The sequence below is a fragment of the Phalacrocorax aristotelis genome, chromosome 2 (assembly GCF_949628215.1).
Source record: "Phalacrocorax aristotelis chromosome 2, bGulAri2.1, whole genome shotgun sequence".
Lineage (NCBI taxonomy): Eukaryota > Metazoa > Chordata > Aves > Suliformes > Phalacrocoracidae > Phalacrocorax > Phalacrocorax aristotelis.
In genome coordinates this window covers 37,700,024-37,716,906 of record NC_134277.1, presented here as the reverse complement: position 1 = coordinate 37,716,906, position 16,883 = coordinate 37,700,024, and the positions used below count along the sequence as shown (strand labels likewise).

Here is a 16,883-nt window from a genome sequence, read left to right as displayed (position 1 = left end):
TTCTCCTGTCTGCTAAAAGACAAAGTAAGGAGGGAAAAGGCTTGCAGAGCTGGGATACTGTTGGGCTCTGTCCTTGGACGCTCTTTACAATTGTTATTTCCGGGGGGGATGGCGGGGGGAGAATCTATTTGTGACTGTCCAAAAAGAGCCATCAGTTTCCATGTCCATGAGGACATCTCTTTCAGAAAGGGTGGAACAGTCTGCCCTTAATGACTTAAAGATGGTGACTTTGGATCAGTTTTTAAAAAGCTCTGATAAACGCGCTTTTTTTTTTTTTTTTTTTTGTAAATTGGAAAAAAAAATGTCCTGGCACGCCCGTGCCTCTTCCCTCCTCTCCATCCGCTATAGGGAAACGCTGCTATTCACTCCCTGTCCTAAGGACAAAAAGTCTCCGGTGCGACAATAAACCAGAGGCTCCTCAGCAATTTAACACAAAGTAGAGAGCGGAGGTGTCAGCCCGTCTTTGTTCTGTCCGGCATTTATTTTCCTGCTTGTGAACTGTAACTATTAGAAACTGCACGAAGGTGAAATTCGTCTTAAGCAACACTTTTACTGTTTTGTTTTGCTTTTCTAAACAAACACAATAAAATACGCGGGATATGTTGTTAACATGTGCTCGTTGGCGGTGGTGTTATTGTTGTATCAAATTATGACAGTTTATTCTTTGGGCTATTTTAAAATAGAATGAAATAAACAATTGCGGTTTTGGAAGAAACTGCTAGCCAGCCCGGTGCCCGTGGGGTGTTGTGTTTTTTTTTTTTTTAATTTTAGGTTGACAGAAATCCAAGCAAAAACAATGATGTTACATCCTTCCGAAATACCTGAAGGGGCGGGGGGCGGTGGGGGGAAGGGAGTTGCTTGTGAAAGAAATATTCAGAAGGAAGAGGGACCAGTGTGAAGGACACTTACAAATGCAAAGATTTTGGGTGGTGAAGGAAACAGAAAACCCAACGCATGAATTAAATAATTTAAAAAAAAAAAAACGCAGCAAGGAAATGAGAGAACTGAAGGCTGAAGTACAAAGGAAGGGAAATCGCCTTTGCTCCAATTTACAGACTGGTGATTGTCTGAAGGAGTTGTGCTCCCTGTCACCTAATCTCTTCCCTTGGCGGCTTGTTAGCGTTTGGCACGGGGTCTCTGCTCACAGACCATTATACATTCGATATTCAAAAACCCTCCTTACATATACATCACTTGCTAATTTCGTCAGCGTGGGCACATTTCAGCTACTGATAATAGGACATTGTTATTTAAAGGACAAATAGCTCTGACCCAGAGAGGCAGGAGCTCGTATTTTTTCCCTGCCAATTCCAGTCTGCCTCTTAAAAATAAAAGTTGGAATGAAAGAGGAGACGAAATGCTGGATTTCTGCTCGAAACGAAGGAAGAGACGAGGGAGAGTAAAGAATGCAATTAAACCACGAAAGTAATGTACAGAATGTCAGTTTTTCTTTATGGTAAAGCATTGTTTTTCTCTATAGAGATAACTGGATAATACTGTTGAGTTGCAATCCAGAACCCTTCTGTTTTTGCTGTTTGCTCGTTGTTCTTTTTTTCTGAACACTCTGGTAGTTACATCTTTGCTTCCTTCATGCGCACAAGCCGTTTCGTTATCGAGATAATGTTTCTTTCAAGTATTTCAGATTTTCCTTCTCCGCCTCGTAGGTTTGTGCATAAGGTTTGTCGCTGTGACCCGCAGACGCCCCAGCCCTTGGTAAGAAGTCTATCCATGGAAAAGAAAGTCCCAGCTCATTTCTATAGGTTACCGAAGCGTTATTTCAATCGGGTTAGTTTCCTTCCTCTTCCGTGCCTAAAATCCTTCTCGGAGATAAATCCCTAGTCATTTATTTCCTTCTTCACCCCCACCCCCACCCCTTGGAATGAATGTAAATCCTTTTAAGACTGAGCTACTTTTAGGGTTTTTTTCCGCAGGTGTCCACTTCTGGGGAGAGAACACGATTAAATAAACATCGGCTGTAGGTACATTAACTCGAAGAGAAGCCCGGGAAAGGGGCGAATTTTTAATAACCCTGAGACGAACGTTTATCTCGTTAAAGGTACTTCTTCTCGCTGGTCCATGGAAACTGAGGTGGCTTTGCTCAGCACAGAGGGCGTGAAAGTGAGGAAAGAGTCAGTCCTGGTTGTGGCCGAACAGGTAAAGTCTGAGCCGGAGGGTCTCTGCGCCAGCCCGTTGGACTGGCCGCTGTGACAAGCCAGGCAGGAGCAGGGGTTGCCCCCGGCGCCGCTGAGTCCATGGGTCGGGGCAGGGTAGAGAGAGGGGTGCCTGAAGGCGCAGAGCAGTTCTGGTCTCGGGTAGGGGTGGGAGAGGACCCTGAAGGTGTCCAGCGGCCTCAGGGGGGTACTGAAGGGAGCGGCGGCCGAGGCCGATGTGGCGCCGATGCCCATGTGGGAGTAGTAGGGCAGGGGCAGGTGGGAGGGGAACGGGTAGGGCAGGTTGCCGGTGGCCGCCGCGTGGCTCATCATGTAGGTATAAAACGCCGGGTCGGCCGGGTGAGGCCAGGTCATGGCCAGGCGCTGCCGTTTGTCCTTCATCCTGCGGTTCTGGAACCAAACCTGTGCGGGGAGAGGGGAGGCGAGAGCCGTCACCTGCCGCCGCCCCGCTCCGCCCGGCCGCCGGCCCCGGCCCCGGCCCTGCCGGCGAGGGGAGACCGGCGCCAGCCCCCGCTCCCAGAGGGAGTTGTCATCACGCACGGAGGGATCAGTTAAGCCCCTATAAATCTACAGGGAGACCCAGCGGAGCAGCCCTTTTAGGGTGCTTGCTTTGCTTTCTTCTTGCTAGGGCTTTTCCTGCTGACACCCCCACGCCCCTTCCCTGCCCCGGTCAAGCCCGGCAGCCCTGCCTCCTTGCCGCCGTTTTGCAGCCAGGGCTACCTGGGATTATTGTTATCGGGTTTTATTTTCATGAGCAAACGTTTTTGAAAAGGCAAAGCAAAGCGAGATCAAAATGAGAGCTGCTACTGGCTTCCCCCTCTCTCCCTCAAGAGCTGAGCGAGGTTTGGACTAGATTGAAGGGAGGATTAAAAATAATCTGCTAGGGAGAGACCGGATTAGCGGTGCTGGCTGGGATGGCTTGCGGGAGCTGTATCCCCTCTCTCGCTTTGCTGCTTGCCGCAGGGTGCGAGTAGGGCCAGGAAAGGGGCGGGGGGGGGGGGGCGGGGGGGGGCGGAGAGGGAGGGTTGTGCTGGCGAAGTGCTTTCCCGAGTTTTGCAAGGAAGTTTGGCCATATAGATTTATATCGTGCTAATTGGAAACATGTCCGAGCTGTGCGTACCTTGATGGTGGTTTCTGGCAGATTTAGAGCAGCCGCCAGCTCACATCTCCGGGGCCTGGACACGTAGTTCTCCCGGTAAAACTCCTTCTCCAGCCGGGCGATCTGCTCACGGGTGAAGGCGGTGCGGTACCGGCGCATCTGGTCGCTGGCGCTGCAGGCCAGCGAGCCCTGGGAGCCGCCGCCGCCGCTGCCTTTGGGGTGATCCCCCCCGCCGCCGGGGCTGCCGGCCAGCGCCTCGGAGCACGGCCCTGCGTGGGGAGCCCGGAGCAGAGACACACGCTCGGAGGCGGGCGGGCACGGAGGGATGCTCGCCGCCCGCCTCTCCAGCGAGTTCCCTTCTCCCCCCATCCCTCCCCATTCACCTTTCCCGTGCACTGAGGATGCTGGGGAGACATCCGAGAGGGAGCGGGGAAGGGAGGGCAGGGAGAAGGGGATGCAGCACCGGTTAAGGGTTTGACGGGTGCTTATTCACTCTGGCTGGAAGGCTACCTGCCTCCTACACACATACCCACACACCCCAGCCCCAACATATACAAACACACACACGGCGCCCTGGGAGCCTCTGCTCGATGCCTCCCCGCTCGCTTCCCGCACTGTGAAGCCGGAGGCGGCCACCGCAGCATCCCCCGACCCTGAGCGGCTCGGCTCGGCAGGTGTGCCCACCGGCCGGGCCCCTTCCTCCGGCCCAGCAAGGGCCCGGGAGCGGAGCAGCCGGCGGGCAGGGACCCTGCTCCCTCCGAGGGGGAGGTGAGGCCTCGGGGACTCGCCGCTCAGCCTCCAAAGCCCAGGATGGGGTATTTTCAACGAGTCTCTGAGGGACGAGTGAGGGCAGACAGCGCTCTCCGCGCTTCCCGGCTTCGTCTTGAAGTGATGGAGGAATGGGGAGGGGGGAGAAGCGGGTTGTTGTGGGGGTAGGGGGGGGCTCTGCCGTGCTGGGAAGGTGGGAATAAGGAGTGGGGGCAGGGGGAAAAGGGGCCTGGCCGCTGCGTTTGCTTTCAAATGCAACTCTCCCTCATTGTGCCCGAGACCAAAGGCAATTAATTCATTGGGACCATTTCCGAGCTGGCGCCACCGAGACATAGAAGTGACAAGGTAATTTGGACCTCTCTTTTTTTTTTTTCCACCTTTTTTCTTCCCCCCCCCCCCCCCCCCAACGTGCAAACAAGGAGCTCGCTGCCGCACTTGGGGCAGGCAGGAGTCGGCGAGCGATTTTACGGTCTTTATGGGCGCTTCCGCACTCGCCCGGGCACATTTCACCCTGCAAAACCACAAACAGCTCTCGGCCAGAAAACCCGTTTGATCTTGCTCACCACCACCCCCAACCCCCGCCCAATACATAAAAAAAAAAAAAAAAAAAGAAAACCCGCCGGTGGGGAGGATCGGAAGGGATTTCCTGGAGCATGCACTGTCCAGGCGATGGGGAAGAATAAAAAAAAAAGATGGACGGGAGAGAGTGGGTGGTGGTCTTGGCCAAGGGGTGTCCTACGGGACAAGCTGCAGACCTGATGCATCCGCGGCGGGAAGCCTGGCTCCCCTCCAGGGACGCGGGGGCTGCCCCGTGTCGTGTCCTCTGGCTCCCAAACAAGCCTCCGGGTGGCAGGGAGCTGAGGAATCGGCCAGGAAAGGAGATACACACACACACATACCCCGACTTCGCTGCCCCTCGCTCAGCTGGCGAGGGGAAGATCCCCTCCGGCAGTCCCCCCCCCTCCGCCCCCCCCCCCCCCCGTGCTGCCCCCCAGCCCCGGAGCGGGCGGGGGGCTGGAGGCATGGGAAGGAGTTGGGTACCTTTGCTGTGCTGGTACTCGGCGCTCCCCGTGGCGCAGTCCGGGGTGCAGCTCACCTCGATTTCCTCATAGAAATCCGACTCGGTGTCCGAGCTGCTCTGCTGGCCTTTGCTGGAGGGGGGCTCCGGGGCGGGGGGCTGCTGTCCGGCCGAAAGCAGTGCTGCCGCCGCCGAGCGGCTCTCTGGCACCGTCCCTGTCCCTGGCAGCACCTCCACCTCCTCTTCGTCTTCTCCTCCGCCACCTCCTCCTCCTCCTCCTCCTCTCTCCCGGGACGACAAGGGGCCAGGTCTGGGGCTGAGGCAGTTCCGATGGATCATCTTCTCCTGCGGCTCAGGAGCGGGGGCTCCCCACTGCTTCGGACAAATTAGGCACCCTCTTGCCAACTAGAGCGCCAAGTTGTGTCCCTTCCAGAAACATCACCATCTCCTTCCTGTTTTCCATTGTGGCTCTGCTTAAGGGAGGGGGGGAAAAAAATCCAGATCTCTTCCCCCCCTCCCTCCCGCTCCCGCCCCAGCCGGGTGCAAACCCAGCAACCCTCTCCTGCCAGTGCAGGGGTGCAAGCGGTGAGACAGGGTGACCTTGTGATGCGAGCGCTACAGTCTGCTGTGCTGCTCTGGGAGGGATCACCATTGCCCTCTTCTTTCTAAGCTGTCATCCTCAATGGTGCAGTCGTCATTACAGTACCACCGGTGACGCCACACATTGATTGCCAGTGGATAAATAGAAACGTCTGCCATGGGGAAGATGAAAGGAAGAGCCGGAGCTAATGGGCTAAATGCGTGATGCACCAGGTGTAGGAGCCCGAGATGGAGAGGGAAGTGTGAAAAAGAGATGCATATGGAGCTGAGCTGCAAAGAGGTTGTAACATGCGGAGTGAGTTCCGCAGGGGAAGCCTTGCCTGACAATTAAATAGCCTTTTGACTGCTTTAAGCCACAACCTTGATGTAGAATTGAGGCGAAGATCCCTAGCCGCATCCTGGAAGTGAGAAGATACGTACTCAAGCCTCTTCCTTGGATGCATTATTTATTGCTGGCAATCGGCTTCCGCATAACTGCATATATAAGGCTTTAAGAATCCTTTGCAAACTTGAGGATAAGGAAATGCGCTGCTGACATCTGAATGCAGAAATAGCCTTGACTTCTTGTTTTGGTTCAATATCGGTTCCTATTCGTATAACTGTTATTGCTTTCTATCGACTGAGATTAAAACGGTAGTTTAAAATTTGGAAATGCGGTTACATATTTATTGCGTTTTACAGCTGAAAAGAGACCACTACTTCACTTTTCGTAGCTCTAGTTATTATGGCTATCTGCTGTTTATCGCTTACTCTTATTTCTTCCTTCACAGTTTCCATTTGTTCCACGATTCTTGGGCTTTTAAGAGGGTTTTACGTCGCCTCCCCTTTCTTCTTTTTAATTAATTGTTTTGCATAAATTATTATCTGCTTTCAGGAGAAAAAACTGCAAGAAGAAGGTCTGCCAAGAATAATTCAGGCTCAGAGAAACGCAAGATATTAAGGCCAGAGCTTACACTAGCTAGCAGATGTTGTTAAAACAGAAATGACAAGGGCAACCATTTGGACAGCACTTGTCTGAAATAAGGGACCTTGTACCATAAATACAGCGGCACACGTAGTCTCTTTGGCGTATTATAATATTTCTAATGAGTGCGGCAAGTATCTCATCTCTGGTTAATATTGACTCACACGTGTAGTGTCAAGTCATTTTCACCATCTGTCGTAACTAGGTTGTTCTAAATTTTCTCTCGGAGTGTTATTGGCTAGTCAGGTTACAGAAAACATTCAACCAATTACGTTCCCAACCCGGTAAGGAATTTACTGGCATATTTGAGGTGACGTTGCTTCGGTGGGGAACAGGCAGCGCAAGAAGGAACAGGCTGGGATTTTCTGTCGAGCCCTGTGAGCAAGGCGGGCACGATGCAGGGAGACAAACAAACAGGCAAATAGGATCCCCGGTCCACTGCATGCACGGATCAAGATGTGTTCCCAGCAATAAGCATACTGATTTCAGGGGGATAAACCAGGAATTTTTACAGGGCTATCGCCACCAATCTCTCTTTCTCCCTGTGTAGCCACGCACGCACGTTTCCACGCACACACACACACATATCATGCGCACGCCATGCTCCGGACTGCGCTGCTTTTCATCACACTTGTGATGCATGCGCTGCTCCGAAGCTTGCCAATTTCTTGAAAACTCATTGCTTTCCCTTCTCTCCCTTGCCAGCCTCTAGACCGGTGTGTGCCCTTCCAGCTCCGGATGAGGACGCGTCGCCCACCCCCGCCCCAGACAGGCTCTGCTCCTCGGGCTGTGCGAGCGAGAAGCCGGGGGAGCAGGATCAGGCCTGGCTGCTGGAGGAGCAGGCGTGGGTGGGTGGGTGGACGGATGGATGGATAGATGGATGGATGAGGCAGTCCGGCTCTGCCGCCTGGCCGGCGGCCGCGGCGCGCCCGCTCCCGCTGAGCGGAGGTGGAGGGCCAGCGCAGATCCCGCTGCGCGGAGCAGCGTGGAGAGGCGCGGTGCGGTGCGGTGGGGCCAGGCAAGGCGAGGCGTGGGCGCTGGGGCAGCGCTCTCCCCGCGTCACGCTGGTGCCGATTCCCACGGCTGGCGGCATCGCCGCTGCGCTTTGCTGGGGGAGGTCATTCCCCTGGCCCCTCCGGGGGAGTTGGTGGGGGTGAAAGCTCGGCCTCCCCCGAGGCGCAGGACACCCAGCCTGGCGGGGAAGCTCAACTCCATCCTCCTTCCAGGTGGCCGTGTCAGAGGAGGCTGGCTGCTGTCTGTGGCGGGCGGTGAGGGTTTCCCTATTACTACGAGTTTGGGGGGCAAAAAGAGGAAGGGTATTCGTGTCTCTTTCTAAATTAAACAGTAACCAGGAGCTGAATTCAGAACACGAGGGAGCGCAGCGCTCCCAGAGCGGGCGATGAAGACGACCGCGGAGAAGTCTAATGGGAAATCCTGTCTCTCGCAGAGTGGAGCCCTGGGGATGGCTCCCGTGGATCATGCCGGCCGATCCCGACAAATTTTATCATTTTTCGTTTACGAGCCCCTGCTGCCTTCTTCCTCACCCCATTCCTAATCCGTTCCCACCAGGATGCCACCCGTCGTGTACCTCGGGTGAGAGGTTTTGTTGAGCCCGAGATGATGGTCATTGCCACGGACGGTCTGTTTCAACCAGCAGCTACGCAGGCTGCGGTACACCCACGCACGGACAGACGTACACCCCCGCAAACATACCCACGCAGTTATTCACCAAGGGTAAACACAGAGAGTTAAAGGCCCGAGTGGAGTCTAAGATTAAAAAAATAGTAATTTAAAAAAGGCTCTGTGGCATTCGAAATTTTTGGGTCGATTTAGATTAATAAAGGCTGCTTAAAATGCCTGGTTTTGCATCCCCCGGGAAGAGTGCTGCCGCCACAGCCCCTCGCACGCCCGCAGCCCGTGGCGCGGCGTGGCGGAGCCCCGAGCCCTGTCCCACTCCCCGCCGCGGCGGTGGTGCTCTGCCTCGCCGGGAATGCGGGCTCCGGCGCTCTGCCTTCTGGCTAGTGTTTCCCACAGATCTGTCAAGCCCGATTTGGAAGGAGACTCCCTCATTTGGGATTAATTTCCAGGCAGAATGGAAAGTGTACCTCTACGGGGTTTTCTTTCCTTCCCCCCACCCCCCCCCCACCCCCCCACATTTTTCCCTCCCCTCCCCCGCCTGTTCCAGACGGAGATTTAAAAACTATCAAGTCTCTCTCGCTTGGTCACAGCCAGGGTGTCATAACTATCCTCAAAACTTTTCAAACTGATTTATTTCTCCGAGTTTACAGCTTTCCTTGCTGACATACGGCCGAGGGGAGACCAGGGCGACGGCGCTGCAAAGGGAGCACGCCGATCTCAGCGGTACCGCTGCTGAAAGGTGCCTCGTCTACAAAAAGCAAACGAAACACCCTCCCTTCCTAAAACAAGGAAATAATAGGGAGACATTAAAACATGGCTAGAGTGATATGCTCATAAATCAGGCATTTCCCTTGAAAGTGCTAAGCCTGGAGAAAGAAAGACACATCACACACTTTGAACCCGCGGGATATTTTTTTCCTTCGCCGGTCAACAGGGTGCCGATAACTTTTCACCGATACCGTCCAATCACGATTGTGAACCCACGATGCGCCTTCAGTTTTTCTAAAAAAACAAGTCTCGTCGTCTTTAAAAAAGGAATAAAGTTTTGACATATCGCAGAACGATTTAGTGCCACAAAAACTGATACGCGGTACAAATGGGTGACCAAACCAGAAAGCCTATTTTTAAATTTTTAATGGGGAGTGTTAACAATAATGGCGTAATTATCACTGTTTTATTAAGGCTATTTTTTACGACATGGTTAGAGGTGGAAGCTTTGCAGAGAAGAGAATAATAGGCGCATTATTCTCGGGTGTAAAGACAAGCTGGTACAATGACAGCACATAACACGTAAGTGGCGTTGGGGAGAGAGGACAGATCCGTGAGTGGGTTGTGCCTAGGAGAGCATGTAATGGTATTTACAGGATCCGACCCAGGACACGTTTCTGCCTCTGTGTAGCTCTGAATGTCGGATCCCGGCATCTCTACGGAGGGCATCTGCCCCTTCTTGATATTTTTTTTTTTAACCTGTTGGCTGGGGAAGCAGCGCTTCCCTGCCACCGCAGGAGGCTCTGGGGAGTTTTACCGTGTTAAATCAAAACGGGGGGGGGGGGGGGGGGGGGAGGAGGAGGAAAAAAAAAAAAGACATTCAGGACGAGTTTGCCCGTGGAAACGAGATCTGCTGCTTTGCTGATTGCAGTGAGTAAATCGTGTGCAGGAATTTGAGCTTTCGATTTCAATTGCTAACGCTTCCAGACTCGTCGAGAGCCATAAAACTGCGGCAATCTTTTAATGTTAGAAAAAGCAGTAGAAACACGATCTGCGTGGCAAACTCCCTGACTTGGAAGCAGGAGAGTATTTATGGTGTGAATTTAATTCGGTGTAAGGCACAGGTAAATGAAAATCGACAGGATTTCAGTGGCTCCCGTGACGAGGCTTCCCCCCTCCCTTCTTCTTTGTAGATTTGATTTAACAAGAATTGATCTCGCAGCCCTCCGCGCTGTGCATCTTCCCGAAACCCTGAGACCTAAGCATTTCTTACAGAAACACTGAGGGGATTCAGGGGGTCTTTAGGTCCCCAAAAGAAGAGCCTTAAGGGGACATGTAGCATCACCAAGAGAAAACCGCAGGAATGTCAGAGGCGAACACACAGCCTTTCACCGCATTTAGTATTTAGTCTAGACGTGCAACGGCGTCTGGTGTTTCGCTTGTGTTTTCCTCCTGTACCCAAACCCGCTCCTTTTATTCCCATTGTATTCCTATCCCTCGCCCCCAGCAATCTCACGACCTGGAGCTAACCTAGAGGGGGGAAAGCCCACCCTTCCTAACTCTTGTTAAGGGCTGGGTTTGCTGAAACCCCACGTCCCGCTTTATTAAACCAAACCGGCGGCCCAGAAGGGGCCGAGAGGAGCGATGCTGCCGGCCGGGACGCCGGCACCCCGCCCCGCTGGGGGCACCCCGCTATTCCCCTCCCGCCGTCCCCCCCCCGGGCAGACGGCAGAGCCCCGGGAAAGACCGTCTCCCGGCCCTTTTCCCGGAAGGAAATGGCTGAAACGAGGGGCGTTTGCAATGCACGGTGTCATCTGTGCCTGCTGTAAGCGAGCGGCGCAGGGTGGGAGCCAGAGGCTGTCTGCGCCCTCTTGCAGCTCTTCGCTTTCCAGCCGTGCTGGGAGGTAGGCCTGGTTCTGCTCCAGATAGGCCAAATCCCGGTATTTTCACTGGGCTGAAGATTTTCTTTTTTTTTTTTTTCTTACACGGATCTTTATCAGCAAGCGTGGAGAGGGGTGTAGCTGTAGTTCAGAGCATTGGAGACTGACCCTAAGAGGTGGAAATCAAATCCCTGTCTGCTCTGCCTACAGAAAATGGATGCATAAGTCTCACCTCATATACTTGAATCCTGAGAACCCTTTTCATCCCTAGGGAGGGGGTGAGAAATCCCTATGGAAGGTTCCTTTGGTGATACGGGTGTCCTAGGGGTACAGGATCTGCTGAGGGACCTGTCACAATTAGGGAAATGCCAGAAGTGGATATCTTACTCCAGAGACCGAACCATGCACCTCTTGTAATGAAAGGGTGATTTCCTCTCTGGTTTGAAAACAAGCAGATTTGACCTCATGGGAACAAACTACAGACATGTGTAAAGACACTTTATTTAGGATGACAAGGAATGGAAATTTATATATGAAACAAACTAATTAAAAGGAGGAAAAAAGAAAATAACAATAAAATTAAAAGGAAAACCCAGCCACTTAGGATAGGCATCTCAATGGCAATTCCCTCACCCCTCGCAGAGCGTGAGTGTCCCAAGAGAGGCAGAAGGCTTGTTCAGTTTTTGTCCATCTCTGCCTCATTCAAACTCTCCCCAAAACAAACACACATAAAAACTCAAATATGGACCCAGAGGGCATGTTGAAGGGAAATCTTACCTAGTTTTTACTATCAAGAGTCAAACATTAACACCTTAACCTCCAGTCCTACCTTCCAGAAACTTCATCTACAGCTAGCCAAGCTGAGATGGCATCATCAGTTACCATGGTGCATCCTAACAGCAGGTTTGGCTGCCTGTTTTATTTTTGGCTTGGCACCTCTGTACACAGCCCTCGGGGATGAGGTTGTGCATCCACAGTGTGGGGCTGCCCCACAGAAAAAAACCATCCATCCTGACTCCCTGAGCAGTGGTCAAGTGCTTCAGCACTGCTGCCTGACTCAGAAATGCCCAGGTTTACAACCTGGGTGCTGGATCCCCAATGCCTGACCACTACCTCTCCGTCCCCTGTCTGTGAAACCCATGGTCCCCTGGACAAGGACACAGGTGACTGATAGCCAAGGTGAGCACGGGGGAATGTGCACTGAGCAAAGCTGGTGACTCAGGTGACCTGTGCTGATGGGGATCCTTCTCCCATGGCCCATTCCTGCCCTCTGCGCTCTCAGACCTCAGCTCTGGGCACACCATGCACGTCATGTCTTAAATGACTACTGGGCCTATGAGATAGTAATCAGGGCAAAAGCAGAGATGTAGGAAACTTTCACAGCAAGTCATGGGCTTCTGCCAGAGAACACTGAGTTCAGCCCAGGAACAAGTAGGAAATTCTGAGAGTTTGTCTAAAAAAACTTATACCAGGGCAAATAAAATCTCTGGAAGCAGATTTTTTGTTTCGTTTTGTTTTTTAATCTTTGGTTAATGCATTTTTACAAAGAACACAGAGATTTTGCTGGAATTACTGAGAGACTTTTGATCCTATCTACTGCTATGTAGTACCAATGGTTTCTGATAAACACTGCAGCTGAGTTTTTTCAGTCACCGAGGGCCAGAAACAGCAAAAGGATGAAGTGGGCAAGGAGACAAATCTGAGTTACCCACTGCTGTACCAGAACTGCATTAACCCCTTGAAGCTCCTCTTTCAGGCCTCCTGCTTCCCAGGCTGAGCTGAACGGGAAGAAATCTGCCTCCCCCCCATATCCCGAGGCAGACCCGACCTTGACCTTGTTGCTCCCACAGTTGGAGAGAAAACTGTGGCCCACGTGGGCAACCAGTGAGATGGAGCTTCTTTCCAAAACATTGGACACCCAGGTGGTCCCACGGGATGCCTGGGATATGGAGGGGATGCTGGGCTGTGGGAAGAGCCCCTGCAGCTGCAGGGAGGCTGAGAGACAGATCATCATGTTTCTGCTGGCAATCGGGGGTGTATTGACATTGCGTGGAGAGAAAAATCTGGACATGCTCATGCAATTGCCTGTTATGTTGCCTGAGAATGGGCGTGAGAACAAATGTTAGAAGCAAAGCTCAAGTGCCTGGGTATTCGCTCTTCCCAAAAGGGGAAATGAGCATGTACTGGGAAACCTTGGCAAAGAAAGGCAAGGGCTTTTTTCTCAGGCAGGGCAGCACCATGCAAGGCACAGCTAACAACATGAAGGCTACAGCAGGTAGCCATGGCACACAGATGGGGTCAGCCTCTCGCTCCAGGGCTTCCCCGCACAGCGTGTCCCACGCTCGCTGGACGGCTCTACTTCTCCGCCCGCTGGGAGCACGCGTCTTTAGGGGCTCATCTCCCAGGAGCTAATCCCGAAGTCCCCGGCAAGTCTCATCGACAAGGAAGGAGCATGACACCCAGGACGTGGTGGGGGTCCGGGAGAGGACGGGGTCCCCGCCTTCCGCGTCCAGCTCAGACCTGTGGACGGTCCCCCGCGCCCCCCTCCGCCGCACCGGTACTCCCCGCAGCGCCAGTGGTCGCATCCCCCCTCCCGCCCACCCTCCCCGGCCGTGATCACCGCGGCCCTACACTAACTGCTGTCTTCTTGCGCCCCCCACTGCTGATGGGCCGCAGAGATGAAAGGAGCCAAGCCAAACTCGCCCTCGCTGATGCTTTTCTTTTGCTTCCCCCCCCTCCGCCAGAAAAGCCTGTGGGAGAAGGAGCAAGGCGGGCAGGCAGCACCTCCGACGGCTCCAGCCCCGGGTGCCGGGGCGCGAGAGGCTCCCGCCGCCTTCCCTCCTCGGGGGCACGGCTCCGCAGCCCGCGCCGAATTCGCTGGTTCATTCAGAGATGACATCATCCTCACCATCATCATCCCTCGAGGTCAAGAGCATTTTGCCCAGTGCAACTTAAAACTGTTGGAAAACACGCCCAGGGAGAGAAATCGCTCTTGCCTGCAGGTAAAACCTGGGGGCGATGAACTCAAACAGGTCCTTCTGGGGCGGTACCCGGGAACAGTCGCGGCACATGGCAGCAGCTTGGCCGGCGCAGCCTCCTGGTCCTGGACCTCCCTGCCGCGCTCCCCTTTGCCGCTCTCGGGGGGGGGGGAGGGGCGGGGGGGGAGCGAAAAATCAACGTTTCCCACGGGCGGCCCAGGGTTTAGATGTGCAAAACTTGAATACATCGAAATAAATATGTCTCTGTACTCTAATCGCCTTCTTCAACTTCTTCTAAGACATAATATGCGCTCTCCGTTTAGATCCGTGGTGTGTGCCATATACCACATCTTATCACATATGTATGTACATATGTATACACGAACACGTACATATTTACGGCATGTCTGCATAGAGACATGTTCTTCCCGCCCTTTCTCTCCCATTAAAATCCAGTTTCGAAAAATCTGCTCAAATCCAGAAAGACTACATCGATGCGCCAGTACATGTCTCCTACTACGGATACACGGCAACTTGTAGGAGTTTTACATTTCCAGTCCACAAAACTCGTTTTGAATGCTTTTAGTCTTGCTGCCAACCAGCAGGGGAAAAAAAAAAATCAAAGCATGTGAAACACGTCCCATGGGCTGCTCCTTTCTCTTTTGGCGCGTGGGTACGCCTTTCTTACCATTTTTCTAGCTAGCCCCGTAGGAAATACGAATGACTTTACCGGATTTGCATCCTTCCCTGGGCATCACTGTGGCGGGATGGTTCCGCAGGGAAAACTTTCAAACGCCTTTATATTTGAGGGTTCCCCCCCACGTATATCTCTTCCCTCTAGAAGAGGACCACGGGATTCAGACTCCACCAATGTTTTGGGAACGCGGACGCCCATCCCGAAGCCCTGAGGACGCGGGGCGCTCCCCGGGGCGCTGGGAGGGCGCTGGGACCCGTGGCCGTGACCGGCCACCCCCCAGGTGGGACCCACAGGTCGGTCCCTTGGGCAGAGCCGGCCTCCAGCAAACGCGAGCGAAGGCATTCACGCTTTAAACACGTTTTCACTTTCTTTTGCATGGCAGCAGGTTGATGGGCCCTTGAGACGTATGAAGTCCGCCCCGTCTGCGCCGGTTTACGGGGAGCCAGGCTTCGCTAAGGCATCCCTGCTCCCATCTCCCCCATCGCAAATAACCGCTCTGTGGAAAAGGGAAAAAAAAATCTGATCGGATTACTTCTGCTTCCCAAATATATTTCATTTCAGGCACTGCAGCTCTTCAGCAAAAGCCCAACCTATCCTGTGGAATCGGTGTGTTTCTTGCGACAAAGAAAATAAAAAGAAAATAATAAAAAAAATTTTTTAAAAGCCCTCACAATTCGGAGAGAAAAAGCGGCATAAAACGTTGCGAAGAAGGAAACGTTTCCTGGCATCCAGGCTGGGTGCAGGAGAGGCAGTGGAAATGGGATAAAGCTGGGAGCGTGTGCTCCCGAACATCCCCCGTGGGGGGAAGGGGCGCGCCTGGGGGCTGCAGAGGGGAGATCTTGCGGGGTGGGGTCTGGTGGCTTACCCCCCCACACGGGCGCCTGAACACTCGTGGGTTTTGCATTGTGGGGGATCAAACCGCAAACCCACTCTAACCGAGCAGCAACAGGCTCCAGGTGGAGTGGGCTGAGCTCACTGCCCGCCGTGCCCCGCAGGGCACCCTCTCCCGGGGCAGCGGGTGGGAAACCGCCCGACTTTGCCGGAGGCGGGGGTTTTTTAATTGCGTGGAGGTTATTATTTCACATATTCCCCGAGGAGAGACAGCGAGGCAGTTCTGATCCTGCCCCCGCCCCCGAAACTGGCGGGGCTGTAGGCAAGAGGGTGCAATTAAGCCCCTGCCGTGATTTTTTCCCATCGGGTGCTGGCACGGACCGCCCTGGGAAAGTGGCCTCGGCAGGCGCGGCCCGGCTGAAGGCGGCACGTCCGGCCCCGCTGGCCCCGGCCGGCGGGGAGCGGGCGAGCCTCGGAGCCCACTGCAGCTCCTGGCCCCTGCCTTTTCTGGCCCTGGGCACAGCGCTGCAGGGTGAGCAGCCCTCTTTCAAATCGGGCGTTGTCCTCTATCAGGGACCCTCTTGCAAGAGTGGGGAGCAGACCAGCTCTGCGGCGGTCTTGGGATGGAGAGGGGATGGAGAGGGGTAGGGAGAAATTTCTCTCCTCAACCCTTGTCTCCCTCTCACCGGAGCTCTTCCCTGCAACAGCCCCCCACCCTGGCAGCCAAAGGAGGATGTGGCTGGCTGCCCAGGGCCATATTTTCCCCATTGGGACACCAGGCACTCTCAGTGTAGGAAAGATAATCACTGATGCTATTAATATAAAGAATCCTATGAAGACCCCATTACCCTGAAGCTATGGGAGTACCCTTGGGCAGGCAGTCAGGGTTCAACACCCTCCATCTCCCTTCAATAGCCACATGACCCACTTGGCTGGATGGCAGCATCCTCTTGGCCCAAGAGCACCAAGGACAATGGGCAGGGGCCCAGGCTGTCCAGCTGACCCCAGCACCAGTTTGCCCAGAGCCTGGCCTCCATGACCCCCCTGGCTTTGGATGTAGCAGCAGGAATGACCTCCTTCTCCTGCAAGCCCTTCCCCAAACGCCAAAGACATCAAGCCAGAACTGGTTTGCTTTATACTGCCCAAGAAAAGGCTGGTTTCCAAACCGCTGTTGGGGCTGGAAAACTTTCTGCCCTCAGGTTGGCATCTTACAGCAGAGCACGGAGGGGAGGTACCAAAACCATATGTCTGAGGTGGCTACCACATGCAACACAGCACCAAACAACCATCCTCCCATTTCTTTTTTTTACTTTTTCATTTTAATGACAACATCGTCGTGTGTGCTTGTATAAATCCTCGGTGATTTCACAGCTCCCCGTGGTAATATCACCAGGCTGACTCTTATGATTTCCTCCACGCCTGCACAGTTTTAGATTTATAGGTCTCTTATATACTCATTCACAGAAATAAAAAGGGCGGGAGTAGACAGGACTTGATTTCTGGCTGCTCTCTGAGGTTTCCATGCCAGATC

General features: G+C 53.7%; 1 protein-coding gene across 1 annotated transcript; it reads right to left on the bottom strand.

The window, feature by feature from the left end:
* Nucleotides 1-262: 262 nt before the first annotated feature.
* Nucleotides 263-5,656, bottom strand: EVX1 (even-skipped homeobox 1). Its single transcript, XM_075086121.1, is given in 4 exon segments — nucleotides 263-2,573; nucleotides 3,292-3,539; nucleotides 5,080-5,410; nucleotides 5,412-5,656. Coding segments are annotated over 4 exon segments (1,218 nt in total). The 5' UTR covers nucleotides 5,520-5,656; the 3' UTR covers nucleotides 263-2,042.
* Between the last annotated feature and the right edge of the window lie 11,227 nt (nucleotides 5,657-16,883).